We start from the raw sequence: 17561 nt of genomic DNA on the forward strand, positions 1-17561 counted from the left end.
CTCGCTCTGCCCACCTTGCTCCTTCTCTCTGTCTCAGGGTTTGTTTCTGAGCAGACACACACTTGTGTGAAAGCGACCTACAGCATTGCTGAAGCCTCCCCATCTATCTTCCCCCCCCCCACCCCGCAATCAGTTCAATGGGATTGTCACAGCAAGCACTAGCTATGTCCTCTCCCCATTCAGGTAAAAACAATGACTGCATATGTTGGAAACCAGAGTTTAGATTAGAATGGTGCTGGAAAAGCACAGCAGTTCAGGCAGCATCCGAGGAGCAGTAAAATCGACGTTTCGGGCAAAAGCCCTTCATCAGGAATACAGCCAGAGTGCCTGAAGGGTGGCGAGATAAATGAGAGGAGGGTGGGAGAAAGTAGTTCAGCAAGTCTGACAGCATCTGTGAAGAGAACATTTTCAGGTCTGGTGACTCTTCCTCAGAACATTCTGCGAAAGGGTCACTGGACCCAAAACATTAACTCTGAAATCTCTTCACAGATGCTGCCAGACATGCTGAGCTTTTCCAGCAATTTGTTTTTGTTTCTGATTTGCAGCATTCACAGTGCTTTCAGTTTTGATTTTTAATTATTCCCTCATTTGCAATCTCTTTTTTGAAACAAGTTTAGCTCTAACTCCCCATGCAAATATCAAAATGTCATCATAGCAAGGCTAATAGATATCACACGCCAGCTCTTTAGCTAAAGAAGTATACCTGCTGTTTCATGGTCTTAGATTACTAGCTCTTCGCCTCTTAACTCAATATGTCACTAATCTTTTAAGGATAATGGACACGAAGCTTGCTTTAGTTGTATGTATTCCATTTACAATAGTTAACTTGTAGTTTTAAGAATTAAAATTTATGTTTTAAACCTAAAAGATACATTTGTAAACATATGAACCATAATTTAAGTTTTCAGCACATGCTGTGCAATCAAATGTACTGTTTTGAATGTTGAAGTAAACTGCTGAAACACACCTACTTTCTCAACAATGCAGATTATAGCAACAAACAGCAAAAGGTTCATTTAATGTACACAATATATCCTTAGTATAATTCAGGTTTCTAAGACTACACAAATGTTAGGGTCATCTTTTGAAAAAGTTGAAATCCACACTTTATCATTGGCTTGCTATTGTAGAGTTGCTAGGTCTGCACTTATTCATGCAAATTCCATTCTCAAACTGTAAATTCAAAAGTGCCAAAAGTACTTGCGCAGAGATGAGGAGCTGCATAGCCAATAGTCAGTGATGTGTCATTCTATGATTTTATGGAGTAGGTTTGTGTATTTAAGAGATGGCTAGGTATAGCACTTGAGGAGAATGGGATCAAAGGTTGTGGGGAGAAAGCAGGATTAGGCTATTGAGTTTGAAGATCGGTCACGATTTGTGATGAATGGCAGAGCAGACTCGAAAGGCCTCCTCCTGCTCCTATCTTCAATGTTTCTATGTAAATGATTCCAATGGAAAATGTGTGATAAGTGCACAGAATTTGGGTTTTTGGGTAAGCAGGAATTGACTAAGTATACAGGATAAATGAAAATGAATGATGTTTTGTCAAAATACAGGAGTTGGCTTTTGCATATGATTGCTCATTACTGAAATAAACATAGTTAAATTTCTTTGATGACAACATATACTATCAGAACGTCAGGAAATTGTTCCATCCATTAATTTTGAGGGAACTGAAAGCCAAGGAAAGCATAATTACAGTTTATCTGTGTTGTATTTACCATGGGGGAACAATGCATTACAAAATAATTTCTCACAGGGTCATCTTTTTGCCTTATCCAAAGGTGATACAGCAGGTTCAAAGATTGATAGTTTAACTGGTTAATTCCATGTTCTGTTAAGAATTATTAAATAATGTATAAATGAGAGTTAAAAAAATAGTAAACACAGGCCAGCACTGTTGTGCCATGAAGAATAATGAGGCATACCAACCATGGGCTGTTCAGGAAGAGAAAAAAAAGAAGAAAAGACTTACCAAAGTGAGCTCCCAACCCCTCTTTATATGCAATATAGCATGACATTCACACTAATGCCTGTTGGATAACTGACATTTCTTTAATTTTCTTTAGGCCTTTAACATTGTATTTCATAAAGCTATTGAATGGACAGAACAATCAGAGGACCTGAAGGAGCGAGTAGCAAAGCTAACAGACTCCATCACATATTCTGTGTATCTCTATACCAGCAGAGGTCTCTTTGAAAGAGACAAGATTGTATTTATTTCTCACACAACTTTCCAGGTAATTTATTTTGTACAAATTGTCACTGGTGTTTCAATCATTCCAAGTGTTTTGTGGCCTGATTCACTACATTTCCAGCATTGTATGTGATCAGTAAATATTGGAATTTACCATCCACGGGCAGAATAGATTATCAAAACCCTTGCGTCTTCATTAATAATGTACTAAATAAAAACTGAAAGAACTACGAGTGCTGTAAATCAGAAACGAAACCAAAAGTTTCTGGAAAAGCTCAAGTCTGGCAGCATCTGTGAAGAGAAATCAGAGTTAACATTTCAGGTCCAATGACCCTCAGAACTTCCTGTCTCTTTCAAAGAGAACTTCTGAGGAAGGTCACCAGACCCGAAATGTTAATTCTGATTTCTCTTCACAGATGCTGTCAGATGTGCTGAGGTTTTCCAGCAATCTCTGTTTTTGTTTCTTTAATAATGTATTTATCAGAATGCTTAACACTGAGTGTTAATTGTACGATAATTTGCTTCTATTGATGTTGCTAATGAGATTGCTCTATATTCCGTCAGTAACTTCAACGTAGATTACTTATTTGCAAGTCAGAAATCCTAGATGAGTTTGATCCTTTAATTCACTGTTGGCAGAAATGTATTTAAGTCTCTAACAAGTTCATAGCGAGTAATTTTCATGTTATGTTTTCCAGTTTAACACATTAATAGAAAGCTGAGTTGTAAGCTAGGTTTTGTAAATATGTGGCAGCCTGCAATGAAAACTATTTGAAATTGAAATTATTTGCAATTGTTTGCTATTTCACTACAGCCTCCAATAATAAAACAAATAATCTTGACAAATTCTTTGAAAAAGGAGCAACTGTTAGAGTACAGTTATATGTTGAATGTCTATCATATTCTGAATAACCTGGTGATTCTGAAACAAGATCAGTCAAAGTACTGTGAAATTTGTCATTGCAGAGTCCCAGCAGCATCAGTTCTCAAAATGTTTTCTATTTTATACTTAACCGTACACTTGTTCTTTAAATACTTCTTGTTGAAATTTTGCCCTATAAACCATTTTTAGAAAGGACAGCAGAACACTGTTCAAGAAACAGGAAAGCCTCCTACAGTTGCACATGGAGTTCATGAAACAATACTTCCATTTTAAAAATGTCCAAACTTTTGCCAGCAGGTGTGACTCTCAAATAGATGTGATAGGCTGAAAAACAAGGACTGTGAAGTTTTCTAAGGGTGCCCTCAATTAAGAAGACCGGGCAACTGTTTTGGGAACTGAGTGCATAAGTTCCCTGCAGTGTTCAAATCAGAGAAAGTGATTGGTTTAAGCAGAATGAGCCATAGAGTCATAGAGATGTACAGCATGGAAACAGACCCTTTGGTCCAACCCGTCCATGCCGACAAGATGTCCCAACCCAATCTAGTCCTACCTGCCAGCACCCGGCCCATATCCCTCAAAACCCTTCCTATTCATATATCCATCCAAATGCCTTTTAAATGTTGCAATTGTACCAGCCTCCACCACTTCCTCTGGCAGCTCATTCCATACACATATCACCCTCTGCGTGAAAACTTTGCCCTTTTGGTCTCTTTCATATATTTCCTCTCTCACCCTAAACCTATGCCTTCTAGTTCTGGAATCCTAGACCCCAGGGAAAAGACTTTGTCTATTTATCTTATCCATGCCCCTTATAATTTTGTAAACCTCTATAAGGTCACCCCTCAGCCTCCAACATATTTGATAAAATTATATCTTTTTTACTGCCACATACTTCCTCATCTCAGTAAATTTGCTTTGCAGTTAAAAAGGCTGTTTGACTTTTAATGTGACAGCTTTCCACGGAACTTTAGGATAAGTGTAATTACAAACAAAAGGTTTTCTGTCATCATGCACACACTGTCTGAAGCATACGCAAGTATCAGGTCCAGTGAAGAGTCATAGTGAGCTAAAATGTCCCTTTTTTGTTATTGAATATGCTTGAAAGGACAGAAAAAGCCTCACACAGAACATTTTAAATTGCTTACTTTTACAGATCCTGTTGATGAACAATGAGATAGATCCAGAAGAGCTTGACTTTTTCCTGAGATTCACTGTGGAGCAAACATACAAGAGTCCTGTTGATTTTCTCTCCACTCAATCCTGGAGTGCCATTAAGGTCATTTTAGGTTGTTTGCTTTTTATTCCATTAAGCCCTGTGGGAAGCAGTTTTGTGTGTTTCACATATTTTCAGTCTCTGAATACAAATAAGTTATTGTATATGTCCTATTAGAATAATAGTTACCATATGTTCAGTTAATGCTGAAGACAAATCTACATGGTCTTAATCAGGACCTCCTATTCTCTTTATTCTGAAAGAAAATAGATTGTATGAATATTGTTTTCACATGTGTCATAAAGGATAGTCTAGGCAAAGGGAGGAGTAGAAACTGAACAAGAAACAAGAAAATGACAAATTTACCTTCTGTTTGAGAATTGCTCAAATATGTGAATAGCAGTGGTGTCCTATATTATTGACTGTGGAGGGAGATAATTCTGTGTACAGCCTTGTGTTAAGCTTAATGGTGTAAATGATTGGCACAATGTTATTTAAAAAGGTAATCCTACCAACAACCGAGACTCAGATGTTTCTTTAGATCATTACCCAGCACACCACACCTTCTAAAATCCATCATCTCGATCACAGAATTGTCATGACAAATATCGTAGTTACTAGCATATTTGTGCGAGACGATATACAATTATACAATTCAATACAACAGAGGAACAGGCCCTTTAGACCCTCAAGTCTGCACCAATTCTAATCCTTATTTCTCAATGGTCATCATCATCTAAAATCACAATGCCTCATGCACGCTGATGGGACCCGGCTCTGCCTCATCAGCTTCTCTCTCAACATGTCCACTGTTTTGGATTTTTTTAATACTGTTTCCCCAGAATCAAACTCTGGCAAACATCTTCTCCTCTTAAATGCTGGGAAGCCTGAAGTCACTGTCTCAATCTTGCTGTAACTTATACCATTTGTTTTCACTCTCCCTGATCATTGTCTCTGAGGCTGAAACAGACTATCTGCAATCTATTTGCCCTGAGATGAGCTGCCCAATCCTGTTTCTTCTCCATCACCAGAACTCTGACTTACACCTCCATAATATCACCCATCTCCATTCTAAGTCAGCCCATCTTATCTTCAAATCTGCTCTTGAAATGTATTGTGCTTTAGTTGGCATTAGCCTCAACTAGTCCAGAGCTGTCTTTCACCTCCTAAAGATTTAAAACATTGTCCATATCCTAACTCATTCCATCATATTCAGCCATCATGCCTGTGCTGAGCAACCATAAAATTGAAAATTCTTGACCTTGCCTTCAAGCCCCTCAATGGCCTCAAGTCTTCCTTGCTCTGTAACTTCTTCCAGACTTGTAACCTCTCTAGAAACCTACCTTCCTCCAATTATCATCATTTATGTATTCCATTTTCTTTGATGCTACTACTGGTGGCAATGTTTCCCTGTGTCTGGAATGGAAGTTTTTGAATTACTTCCTAAATGTCCTCGCCTCTCTCTTCTTAAAAGCTATGCCTATGACCATGCATTTGGTGACTTATCCTAATATCTCTTTGTGTCTCTGTCCAATTTTGTCTGATGATATTCAGTGAAATGTCTTGAGATGCTTTTCTAGTTAAAGATGCTGTGTAGATATATGTTGGTTTAAAAAAAAGCTCATTTGTTCAAAATACATTAGAGTAGGTATAGTCAAGGACCTTCAAATTCTGGTCATCCATAAGTGGTATAAAATCTGACAAATAAACATGATGGAAGTGTATGCTTTTGAATGTTTTTAGACTATGGCAATGATGGATGAGTTTCGTGGATTAGACAGAGACATTGAAGGCTCAGCCAAACGCTGGAAGAAGTTTGTTGAATCAGAATGTCCTGAAAAGGAAAAATTTCCTCAGGAGTGGAAAAAGAAGAGCTCACTTCAGAAACTTATTATGCTTAGAGCCCTGAGACCAGACAGGATGACATATGCCGTGAGGTAATTGCTCCAAATTGCTTAAAGAATATATATAATTATTTGAAGGCTTAACTGCTAGGTTTTTCAAAACATGCAACATTAACGTCAAGTTAATCCATCACTAGAGCTCTGCATTGTTGATCTTTATTGATTTCTGGTTGGATTACCTTTCCTACTGGAAAAGTTTGTTCCTTATGGGAATGTAAATTTGTGGTAGACCATGTATTAAATCATTAAATGATTTCCATTGTTTATCTGCTATCATACATTTTAACGTACTTTCCCAATTTACCCAAATCAGTTTGCCTCTTGTACCTTCACGATTTACTTTGTTTAGATTTAAGACCCTACTTTTGAATTGAACTACATTACTGTCAAACTTGATCTCAAATTCTAACATAATATGGTCAGTCTTCACTGAAGGCTCCTTTACAATGAGATTATTAATTCACCCTTTCTCATTGCACAATCCTAGATCAAAATAGCCTGTTCTCTAGTTAGTTCCTTGACACAATTTCAGAGTGTTCCAGAAATTATCTTGCGTGCATTCTAGAAATTCATACTCCATGGTAATACTGTTAATTAGATTTGCCCAGTCAATATGTAGTTTGAAGTTCTATGTTACATGCACTTCAAATTTATTGTGCCCTTCATTACCACTGTTACTCAATGGCCTAACAACAATTTCCACAAATGTTTGCTGCCTCTTGCTGTTTCGTAGTTGCACCCAATCTAAGATCCTCACCCACTAATATACTGATTTCCCTCTTTTAATTCCCTCCTTTATCTTTTTGCCTATCCTTCTTAAGTACTGAATACACTTGAGTTCCTAGCTTGGTCACCTTGCAGCTAAGTTTTTGTAACGGCAAATAAATCACAGCTGTTTACTTCCATTTGCACCGTCAATTCATTTATATTGTTGCAATGCTGTGTGCATTCAGACAAAATCCCTTTAATTTTTTTTTTAATTACTATTGCAACATTTAATATGATCTGTTGATACACACAAGTCTGTATTGCCTCTGCCCACACACAAATTATCTACATAGTATAAGCTATGTGTTTTCAGTAGATATAGAAAAAGGCTGACCAAGTTCCAGCACTGATGAGGTGATCTTGGCTGATGATCTTTGGGTTTTGAAGACCATGAGATCCCCACCAAGGACTAGTTCACCTGCATCTTCAGAGGAACATACTTGCCCTTTGGGAGAAGAGGCAGCATGTCAGGAGTTGACAACTGGAGTAGGTGGAGTGTCCGAGAATGCGGAAAGGGGAAATAGGTGAAACACAGGAGCATTTTGAGTGGTGTCCCATCTGATTGCTCTCCAATACTACTTCTATAGCTGGCAGCTGTGAGAGCTGTGAAAGATCGCAAGCAATTTTCTCCCTTGCCCTCGTGCTCTGAGTTCTCTTCTGCAACTGAGTCAAAAATGGATCTAGTGACCTACTTTAAACCTGCTGTATTGGCAGAGTGATTCTGATAAATGCATGAGAGGTATTTAATTGCATTAGGGTCACAATGAGAGGACAGAAAGATTCAAATGTGAGAAATTGCATCGAAAGAGAAGGATGGGTGGTCTTACAATGTACGTGGGGTGGGAGCTGTATTGGGTATGGTGTGACAAAGGCAGAGTGAAGGGGCAGTAATGCAAAAACAGTGAATATGTAATTGCATTCCATTTTTCTGACTTAGTTCATTTAAGAGCATCCTGCTCTTAGCTTCCTGCACTGAAATCAGGAAATGTGGCTGCTGCTTCTTTCAGATTTCTTCATCCTCAGTAGGTCTGGCAGCATCTGTGTAGGGAGAGCAGAGTTAACGTTTTGAGTCCAATGACCATTTATTAAGTTTGAAGCTCTGCTGAATTTCTCCAGTAATTTCTGTGTTTGTTTCAAATTTCCAACATCCACAGTTCTTTGTTCTATTTTATTTTATTTGGTTTCCTCATCCACTTGCTTGGGGGAGTACTTCTCACCAACTCCTCAACTGTGCCCAACAGTGCATTAAGCAATGCACCATTAAATTTAAGCATAGCCTTTGATCATCCTCATTCAGTTTTAAGACTTACCTGATTCAATCTCCGAACTCATTCAATTGATCCTCCAATTGCAATCGCATCATCAGAGTCCACACTGCAACCTCTATTCCTGTTAGGTTGGTGTGTTAAAATGCCACAGATAGGCAAATTGTAAGCTCTTCCACTTCTATTACCTGATATGGTGTACCCCCAATATCCCCCTCACTGTGCTCTGTGCATAGCTCAGAGTTATTATTGTGGCCTTTCTCTTGTCTGCCTTCAGTTGTACACAACTCTAACCCCCCCTCAAAACACAGGAAACCTTCTAGCCCCAGAGCACCACAAAAAAGTCAGAGATTGTACTGATGACATGCATGCTGTTCAGTTGTTTTTTTTCTCTGTATGGCCCCTGACTTTTATTTGACTTCTACATTTTTTCCCCAAATAAGATTATCTTTTAACTGCAATTTGGATAGGTAACTACTGGTGGTTAGGTGATTTCTTTTCAGCTAAATAGTTGTTCTTAATATCTCTGCATTTTGATTTATTATTTGGGGCATGCTTTGGCTGTCTTCTCTTATCTCCATTTCAAAGACCTCTCTCCTGGGGTCTGCCCGGGGTGGATTCTGGGTGAGTGATGATGGAGAATATAAGGTGAGGTTGGACATAGGTGTGGTAGGGAGCATGCAAAAAATGAGGAGGTACTGGGGCCATAGTAGTGTCATGTCGAATATGGTGGTATGTGGGGATACACAAAGTACGAGGGAGAATACGGGTATATTAGTGCATAAAGAACATAAAAGGATGTGGAGGTGGAATAGGAAATGTAAAGGAACGTGAAGGTGGTATGAGGAAGATGCCAGAGCCTGGAGGGGTCATGAGAGAGCATGAGGGTGCAGGGGTGTTATGGAGCATGGGGATTATGATGGGTATGAAGGGCATGTAGATGTGAGGGTTTAAAGTTGTGACATTTATAATTAAAATTTAGTCCATGCTCCAAGAAAGAAAGGTGGGCGTACTGGCCTGCTAACCTGGTGATCTTCCATTGTTGCCTTAGGCCTACATCCAAAAGCAACAAACTTGACTTTATCATGTTCTTGCTTCCATGACACAAACAAATTGTGGCTGAGTACATAGAGTCATAGAGATGTACAGCATGGAAACAGACCCTTCGGTCCGACTTGTCCATGCCGACCAGATATCCCAACCCAATCGAGTCCCACCTGCCAGCACCTGGCCCATATCCCTCCAAATCCTTCCTATTCATATTCCCATCCAGAAGCCTTTTAAATGTTGCAATTGTACCAGCCTCCACCACTTCCTCTGGCAGCTCATTCCATACACGTACCACCCTCTGCATGAAAAGATTGCCCCTTAGGTCTCTTCTATACCTTTCCCCTCTCACCCTAAACCTGTGCCCGCTAGGTCTGGACTCCCCGACCCCAGGGAAAAGACTTTGTCTATTTATCCTATCCATGTCCCTCGTGATTTTGTAAACCTCTATAAGGTCACCCTTCAGACATATTTAAGAGAGACAAGTTTTCTACTTTGGGAAATCTTTTCATTCAACTTTCCCACTCTCTGTACAAAAATCCCATCGATTATAGTTACTGAGGAGGCCTGTGAAATGTTGGATGGAATTAATATAGTGCAGAAGGAAGTATTGAGAAATTTGGCATACTTGAATATAGCTAAATCATCAAGCCAGGGTGAAATATATCTTAGGCTGAGAAAAATGAGGAAAAGAACATCAAGGACTTGACCATTATTTTCCAATCATTTCTGGTTAAAGGCATGGTACTGAAGGACCACTCAGCTTTACCACTATTTAAAATGGGAGGGAAGGATAACTTGAGTAATTGCAAGCCATTCAGCCATTGACAGACAAACTATTGGAAAATGTTCTAAGAGAAAATATAATAATTATTTAGAAAGTTACTGATTTATTAAGGAGACTCAGCATGGATTTGTTAAGAGAAGGTTGAGTCTGAAGAACTTGATTTAATTTTTGGAACAGATAGCAAGGACAGTTGATGAGCATTTCACGTTTGATTTAGCCCTGTAGTTTCAAGCAAAGCTTTTTAATAGGTTTCCAGGTAGCAGACTGATGGCAAATTGAAAGCTTTTGGGATCAAGGGAAAGATGCAAGCCAGATTCAAAATTGGTTTAATGCAAGAAAAGGCTAGTAGTTAATAGATAGGAACAAATCACTGCAGTTTTTTTGACCGTTTTCACTGGAACTCTTCAGGGCTCAGTGTTGGTTCCTTTGCTGTCTGTGGTAAATATCAATGAGTTAGCCTGAAAGATAGTGGTCTCCTTAAGAGATCTTTGGATATTGCAAATACTGGTTTTGTGTTAATGGTGAGAAAGACTGCATTTGACTGTAGAAAGAGCTATGTCAGCTGGACTGATTGTGCAGGTGAGCAGGAAAGTAGTGATTGAAACTCAGTGTAGAGAATTGCGAGATAATGCATTTGAAAAAGATATTGAAGACAAAAGAATAAACAAAAAATGGGAAGGATTTTGTGAAATGTACAGGAACAGAGAGTCCTTGGAGGACATGTACACAGATCCCTGAAGGTAACAGGACAGAAAGATAAGATGGTTAAGGTAAGATAAGAAAACATTCAGATAGTTTCCTTTATGGTCAAAACACAGATTATAAGAGCGGGGTGGTTATGTTAGAATTGTATAATGTACAAGTTAGGCCACAGCTAAAGTACTCATATAGTTGTGGTCATCAATTATATGAATCATGTGCTGGCACTGGAAGAGATTGACAATGGTGTTAATAAGAGTAGAGAATTTGAGCTATGAGAACAGATGGGATAGGTCAGGGCACTTGCGGTGCAGTGGTAGTGTACTATCTATGGACCAGGAGGTTTGAGGGCCAGATTCAATTCCCACCTGCTCCAGGGGTGTGTACTAACATGTCTGAACAGGTTGACTAGAAAATATCTAATATAGGATAAGTTGGGAAAGTTTTCTTTGGAACAGCGGAGGCAGACCAGGGATTTACATGATGTGTATAAAATTATGAGGACTTGTTTCCATTAGCAAAGTGGTTTACGACCCGGGTGTAGATCTAAATCAATTGGCAAAAGAATTAGAGAAATGAGTGATTTTTCTTTTCACCTAAGGATGGTGGGCAGACAGTAACTTACTACCAGGAGACACAGAAACCTACATCACATTTTTTAATGTGTGGATATGCCCTTGAACTGTCATAACCTATAAGGCTATGGACCAAGAGCTGGAATGATTAGATTCAGCAATTTTTATTTGGTTGTCATGGAAACAGTGGACAAATGACCTCCTGCCATGCTGTAGTTTCTGCTGTGTTACTGAAGCATCTTCAATGCTTAGTCCAATTCTGGCAGAAACAGCTGTGTTGTTCATTAATCTTGAATTAGTCTACCTACTGCATTTCATCATCTTTGATTTGTGCAGCAGTGTGAAGAATGTCAGTGCTTCAAAACCGAAATACTTGTTTATTCGTTTTTGTATCCACTGTATTTATCAGGTATTCCCAAATCAGGTGTCAGGAGGTTGTTTGCAGCTCATTTCACCTCATCAATGGCACTCAACACCTCTTGGTACCTCTGGGTCTCAGTTCATGGCCTACTTGTCCTCTTGCCAGGTCCAGTGGCAGCAGCCTGTGATAGTGTTTCTAACACAATTCTGATGGATTACTGAAAGGCATTCATCAGATATTCTTCAGCTGAATAATTGCACCTGCTGTCCAGCCTCAGCCTATTTCACCTCAAATCAGAAATTTAGGACAATTTGCTAAAGAGCAGATTTCAATACAGGGATAGTGAGGCAACAATATGGTGATGGAAGGGGAAGAGTGAGTGAATCCAAACACATAAATGGACCATGTTACACCAAGCATCACATCTAATGTGTAACTTACTTCCTTTCAAAGACATTTGCTGTAAGCAGTGGAAATTGTGCTCAAACTTACAGTTGTTGATTGATAAGCCAGTTAAGCTACTTTCACAGGGTAAGGGCTTTCAGTTTCTGGTTAGCAGGATTGTGGGCAGGATGGCCTGTAATATTTCACAGGTATCATTTCCACTGCGTACCTATCCCTGGCCTGGCCTGGCAGTGATTTTACAGTGCACAGCCTAAGACAATCCGATCACTTTTTCTACCATTGAGGCCCTTAAATGGCCAAAGCCGTTTCCCTCCCAGTGACAATTTTTAGGCCGGCAATAGGAAGTCAGGAACAAAGAAGAATCCAAGCAGGTTAGCCTGCCCTGGGCTTGGATGCGAAGGAAAAAGGCCATCAAGGACCCTCTTTAACAATTCCAGTAGTATTTCTCACACACTTAGACCCGGTATTTGATTCTGGTCAACTTTTGCTTCAGCGAAATAGATTTTTAAAAAATTCTGTGCCAATAATAGAATGTACACTCTACACCGATACGTTGGTTAGATCAAACTCAGTATCTTTGCACTTCTTTATTTGCTTGAGTTGGTGATTCTTAAGAAACCTTGTAGAGCTTTTTATGAATGTCAGGTAACAAATAAGTACAAATATGATTTCAACTTGAAGTTGGACAGAACAAATGCAACTGTGCTAATTTGTTGTTGCTTAACCTTTTATTGCATGGCATTAAAGTTGCACAATACTGTAGAAACATACAAATGAGCTGTGAGTGAGTTTTGCCACAATTTATATTTTCTAAGCTGCCATCTTTAAGTAAGTTGATTGGAGGGAATGATCACAGTTTGTGCTGGTGAAGAGTGATCTTCTGTTCTAGTAAAGTTTATAATTACAGAAAAGTGGATTTTTATTTGACTTACTGTGTGTGTGTTTTGTTTAATTTATTTATAAAGTAGCATTTATGACATGGGTCTGTGACTGTTCCACATATAAAGGTTTTATGAACAGCAGCACGCAATACTTGTGTGCCAACAAATTTTAGAAATGTTCTGTGATGTTAACTGTTGTTACTGACATAAAATTGATCAGTGTATGTGCGTGCATGCTTCTGCCTGTGTAAGTACAAATCTGTATCTTTGACAGTTACCAGGACAAGTTTCAGTGACTTTAGTAAAGATTTTAATAAAAACAGAGCTAAGGAACAAGTAAAAGGGTTATAAAAGATCTAAAATAGAAAAAGGTATTCACACTTTGATGTTTTATTTGGGTACCCATGTAGTGCTTTCAAATTCGAGGCTTGAATATGCTGTTTAATAAGGCAAGCTAACTGATTATTTAGATTCCAAATACTAGTCAGAGCCCTGTGATTCAATTTTCTACAACCATGCTCATTGATTATATGTAGCTAAGACTATCTCCAATTAAATAGCACATCCTTCAGTGAGCATTCAGATATTTTAATACAATATGAGACGAGGCCTGTAGTATTTAGCTTTTCCAGAAGAGTATTTTCCTATAATTGTCCTAAGTACACAGATGACAGCATGACCAGAAAATTCCTTGACAAAGAACTGGAAGACCTGTGGATGCTGGAAATCTGAAACAAAGACAAAAACAGAAATTGCTGGCAAATCTCAGCAGGTCTGGCAACATGTCTAGAAAGAAGTCAGAGTTGATGTTTCAAGTCCAGTGAAAAGGTCACTGAACCCAAAATGTTAACTCTGATTTCTCTTCACAGATGTTGCCAGATCTGCTGAGCTTTTGCAGCAATTTCTGTTTCTGTTCCTGGAGATTCCTTGTTTGCCATAGAAGAAAAGTTCCTGTAATGCACTAAAGGAGTTTGAAACTCTGACCTCAACAGGCCAATTGATGTGAGAGCTGGCAAAGAAAGAGATTTTGTAAGTCAGGAATTCTAGCAATTTGGCTGAAGGCTGGATGCTATACCCAGCAAGTGAGTAGACGTAGACCCAAAGTGAAGATCACAGGCAGTTTTGGAATCGGATACTGAAGATGAAGAATGGAATTTTTTTTAATAGCACAAATAGGCCTCTCCCTTGGCAAGCAGGAGATGGCCTCTACTCCCCTCGGCACACACAGTTTAGCCAGGCTTTCCAGTCATTTCCATGTGGAGCCGTATCAGATAAGTCCCAGTCGTGAGTAGCCCACTGCCACAAACCCTTGCCATTAGATCCTGCTAATCTTGGATGGCATTAGCAATAGCTGAAGGAATATACATACAGGTTCTTAAGATGGGAAGTACTCTTCCCATTCCACAGATTGTTGGGGTCACTATTCAGGATACCTGAATTTTATGTCATTCTTTGGCTGACACGATAAACCATCAGCAAGCAATAAACTCTCAACGTATGATGAAATCAATATAAAATATATTTATTGTCAAATCTAGATTATACAAGTCAAAAATAGTGACGCAACTTGAATCATTAATATAAACTCTTCCTTTTGTTGTGTTACAGGAATTTTGTTGAAGAAAAATTAGGAACAGCATATGTCGATAGTCTACGAATCGACTTTGCAAAGTCATTTGAAGAAAGTAACCCAGCTACTCCCATATTTTTTATCTTGTCCCCCGGTGTTGATCCTCTGAAAAATGTTGAATCACTCGGTATGAATCGTTTTGCTACTGAATCCTTTAGTTTTACTCATTAACTTTAAAAATATTCATCCAAGTGTGTGTGATTGACCTCCGGCAGCTTTAAGATAAACTTAATTTAAAACTTCCAAAATGTTATGATCTGTGAGTCTGAGTGGCTTTAAGTTTAGATTGAGTCTTCTTAGAAAGAGGACTGTGAAACTTTGCAAAGGGACATCAATATTTAAGTGAGTGGGCAAAGGTCTGGTAGGTGGAGTACAATGTTAATAAATGTGAAGTCATCATTTTGGTAGAAATAACAGTAAATAGGGCTATTATTTAAATGGTAAAAATTGTAGTATGCTGCTGTGCAGAGGGACCTGGGTGACCTTGTGCATGAATCACAGAAGGTTGGTCTGCAGATGCAACAGGTAATTAGGAAGGTAAATGGAACTTCATCCTTCAGTGCGAAAGGGATTGAGTTTCAAAGCAGGGAGGTTATTTTCCAGCTGTACAGGGTGCTGGTGAGGCCACACCTGGCGTACTGCATGCACTTTTGGTCTCCTTACTTGAGAAAGGATGTACTGGCACTAGAGGGAGGGTACAGAGGAGGTTCACTAGGTTGATTCCAGAGTTGAAGTGGTTGGCATATAAATAGAGACTGAGTAGACTGGGATTACATTCACTTGGATTTAGAAGAATGAGGGAATTTAGAAACATTCAAAATTATGAAGGGAATAGATAAGATAGAAGTAGACAGGATGTTTCTACTGGCAGGTGCAACTAGGACAAGAGGGCATAGCCTCAAAATTAGGAGGAGGAGATTTAGGGCCAAATTGAGAATGAACGTCTTTACCCAGAGGGTTGTGGATCTGTGGAATTCCATGCCCAGTGAAGTAGTTGAGGCTTCCTCATTGAATGTTTTTGAAGCTAAGATAGATAATTTTTTGAACGATAAAGGAATTAAGGGTTATGGTGAGAGGATGGGTAATTGGATATGAGGTCACAAAAAGATCAGCCATGATCTTATTGAATGGCGGAGCAGGCTCGAAGGACCAGATGGCCTGCTCCTGCTCCTAGTTGTTATTTTCTAAGCCACATGCACTGGAAAGGCACTTTGAAAGGATTATCAAGAAAACGGAAGAAGTGGAACCATTAGTTAAATTCTAGAAAACTTCAAAACTATTATAATGTTTACAAAGTTTAGGCAAATTCTTTATTAAATGTCATGACTATCATTGTGCCTGCTATTTTTGATTCACCCTGTTTAATAGGATTTACTACACCACAAGCTGTAAATGTTCCAAGCCGATTATCTCAGTGTCCAAAGTCTAAAGGGTGTAGCAATCTATTAAATGTTAAAAATGTTGCATTGTTCTTACATTCCAAATGGATCGTATGAAGAAGGTGCAAGAGGAGACCATTCAACCCCTTCAGCCTGCTCAGCCGATTATTAAGATAACGGCTGATCTGAACACAGCCTCCAAACCACATTCCTGCATTCCCTTGATAACCTTTCACTCTTTTCATCACCCAGAATTTCCTCCATCTCTACCTTAAAAATATTCAAAGACTTCGCTTCCACCACCTTTCTTGGAAGAGAATTCCAAACACTCCAGATGGGATAATACTTTGCCTCATTGCCATTTTAAATGGGTGATTCCTTGCTTTAAAACAGTGATGTGTAATTCTGGGAAAGAGGAAGCAGCCTTTCCACATCTATCCTGTTAAGATTCCTCTTGTATGTTTCATACAAGTGACCTCTTTCTCTTCCAAACTCTGTGAATAGCCTGTCTAACCTTTCCTCATAAGACACCCACCCATTCCAGGTATAAGGTAAATTCTCTCTGAAATGTTTCCAATTCCTTAAATAAGGTAACTACACTTTACACAATGCACCAGAAGTAGTCTCACCTGTACCCTGTATATTTGAAATATAACGTACCTATCTTTGCATTCAATTCCATTCAAATTAACAATAACATTCTATTAGCTTTAATAATATGCATTTTTTTAACATTCTTTCTGCCCAAATGGGCAGCTTCACACTTGACCACATTACACTCCATTTGCCAGATCTTTGCCCATTTATTTAACCTATCTCTATCTTTTTGTAACCGCCTTATGTCCTCTTCAGAGCTTAACTTCCTACCTATCTTTTTTTCAGTTGGCCTGTCATTTTGTCAGCAAATTTGACAATCATACAACCATCCCTTCATCAAAGTAATTTATAAAAATTGTGAATAGTTGTGATTACAGCACTCATTCCATGGTACACCACTCATTGCATCATGCCAATTTGAGGCAGATCCATTTAGCCCCCTTTTTGTTTCCTGTTCACTAGCCAATCTTCTATCCATAAGATTGTCAGACATAATAGCTGCAGAAGGCTATTCAGCTCATTACATTTGCTCAAACATTCAATGAGAGCATAGCTGTTCTGATGGTCTTCAACTCCACTTTCCTGCCATTTCCCCAGAGTCCTTGATTCCCTTAATGATTAAAAATCTATCTATCTTGGCTATGAGTAGACTTAACAAGTTTGTATCCATAATAATTGGTTACCCTGCACAGCACAAGCTTTTATTTTTTGCAATAAATTTTGAAGTGGCACTTCAGTGAATGCCTTCTACAAATCTAACTTGGGGAAAGTTGAGGACTGCAGATGCTGGAGATCAGCGTCGAAGAGTGTGGTGCTGGAAAAGCCCAGCTGGTCAGGCAGCATCTGAGAAGCAGGAGAATTGATGTATCAGGTATAAGCCCTTTATTCAGCAGTGAGGCTTGTGAGCCGGGGCGGGGGGGGGGGGGGGGGGGGCTGGGGGATATTTGGGGGGGGGTGGGGCGGGTGGCTG

General features: G+C 39.1%; 1 protein-coding gene across 1 annotated transcript in view; it reads left to right on the plus strand.

Annotated features, from left to right (window-relative positions):
- LOC122550241 (dynein axonemal heavy chain 11-like) overlaps nucleotides 1–17561 on the plus strand; it is a 456308-nt gene that overhangs the window by 337434 nt on the left and 101313 nt on the right. Inside the window, exons 69-72 of the mRNA XM_043690997.1 lie at nucleotides 2070–2240; nucleotides 4234–4356; nucleotides 6037–6230; nucleotides 14594–14742. Coding sequence (XP_043546932.1) covers nucleotides 2070–2240; nucleotides 4234–4356; nucleotides 6037–6230; nucleotides 14594–14742 — 637 coding nt within the window. The remainder of the gene's footprint in view (nucleotides 1–2069; nucleotides 2241–4233; nucleotides 4357–6036; nucleotides 6231–14593; nucleotides 14743–17561) is intronic.

Source organism: Chiloscyllium plagiosum, chromosome 5 (assembly GCF_004010195.1).
Source record: "Chiloscyllium plagiosum isolate BGI_BamShark_2017 chromosome 5, ASM401019v2, whole genome shotgun sequence".
NCBI classification, from domain to species: domain Eukaryota; kingdom Metazoa; phylum Chordata; class Chondrichthyes; order Orectolobiformes; family Hemiscylliidae; genus Chiloscyllium; species Chiloscyllium plagiosum.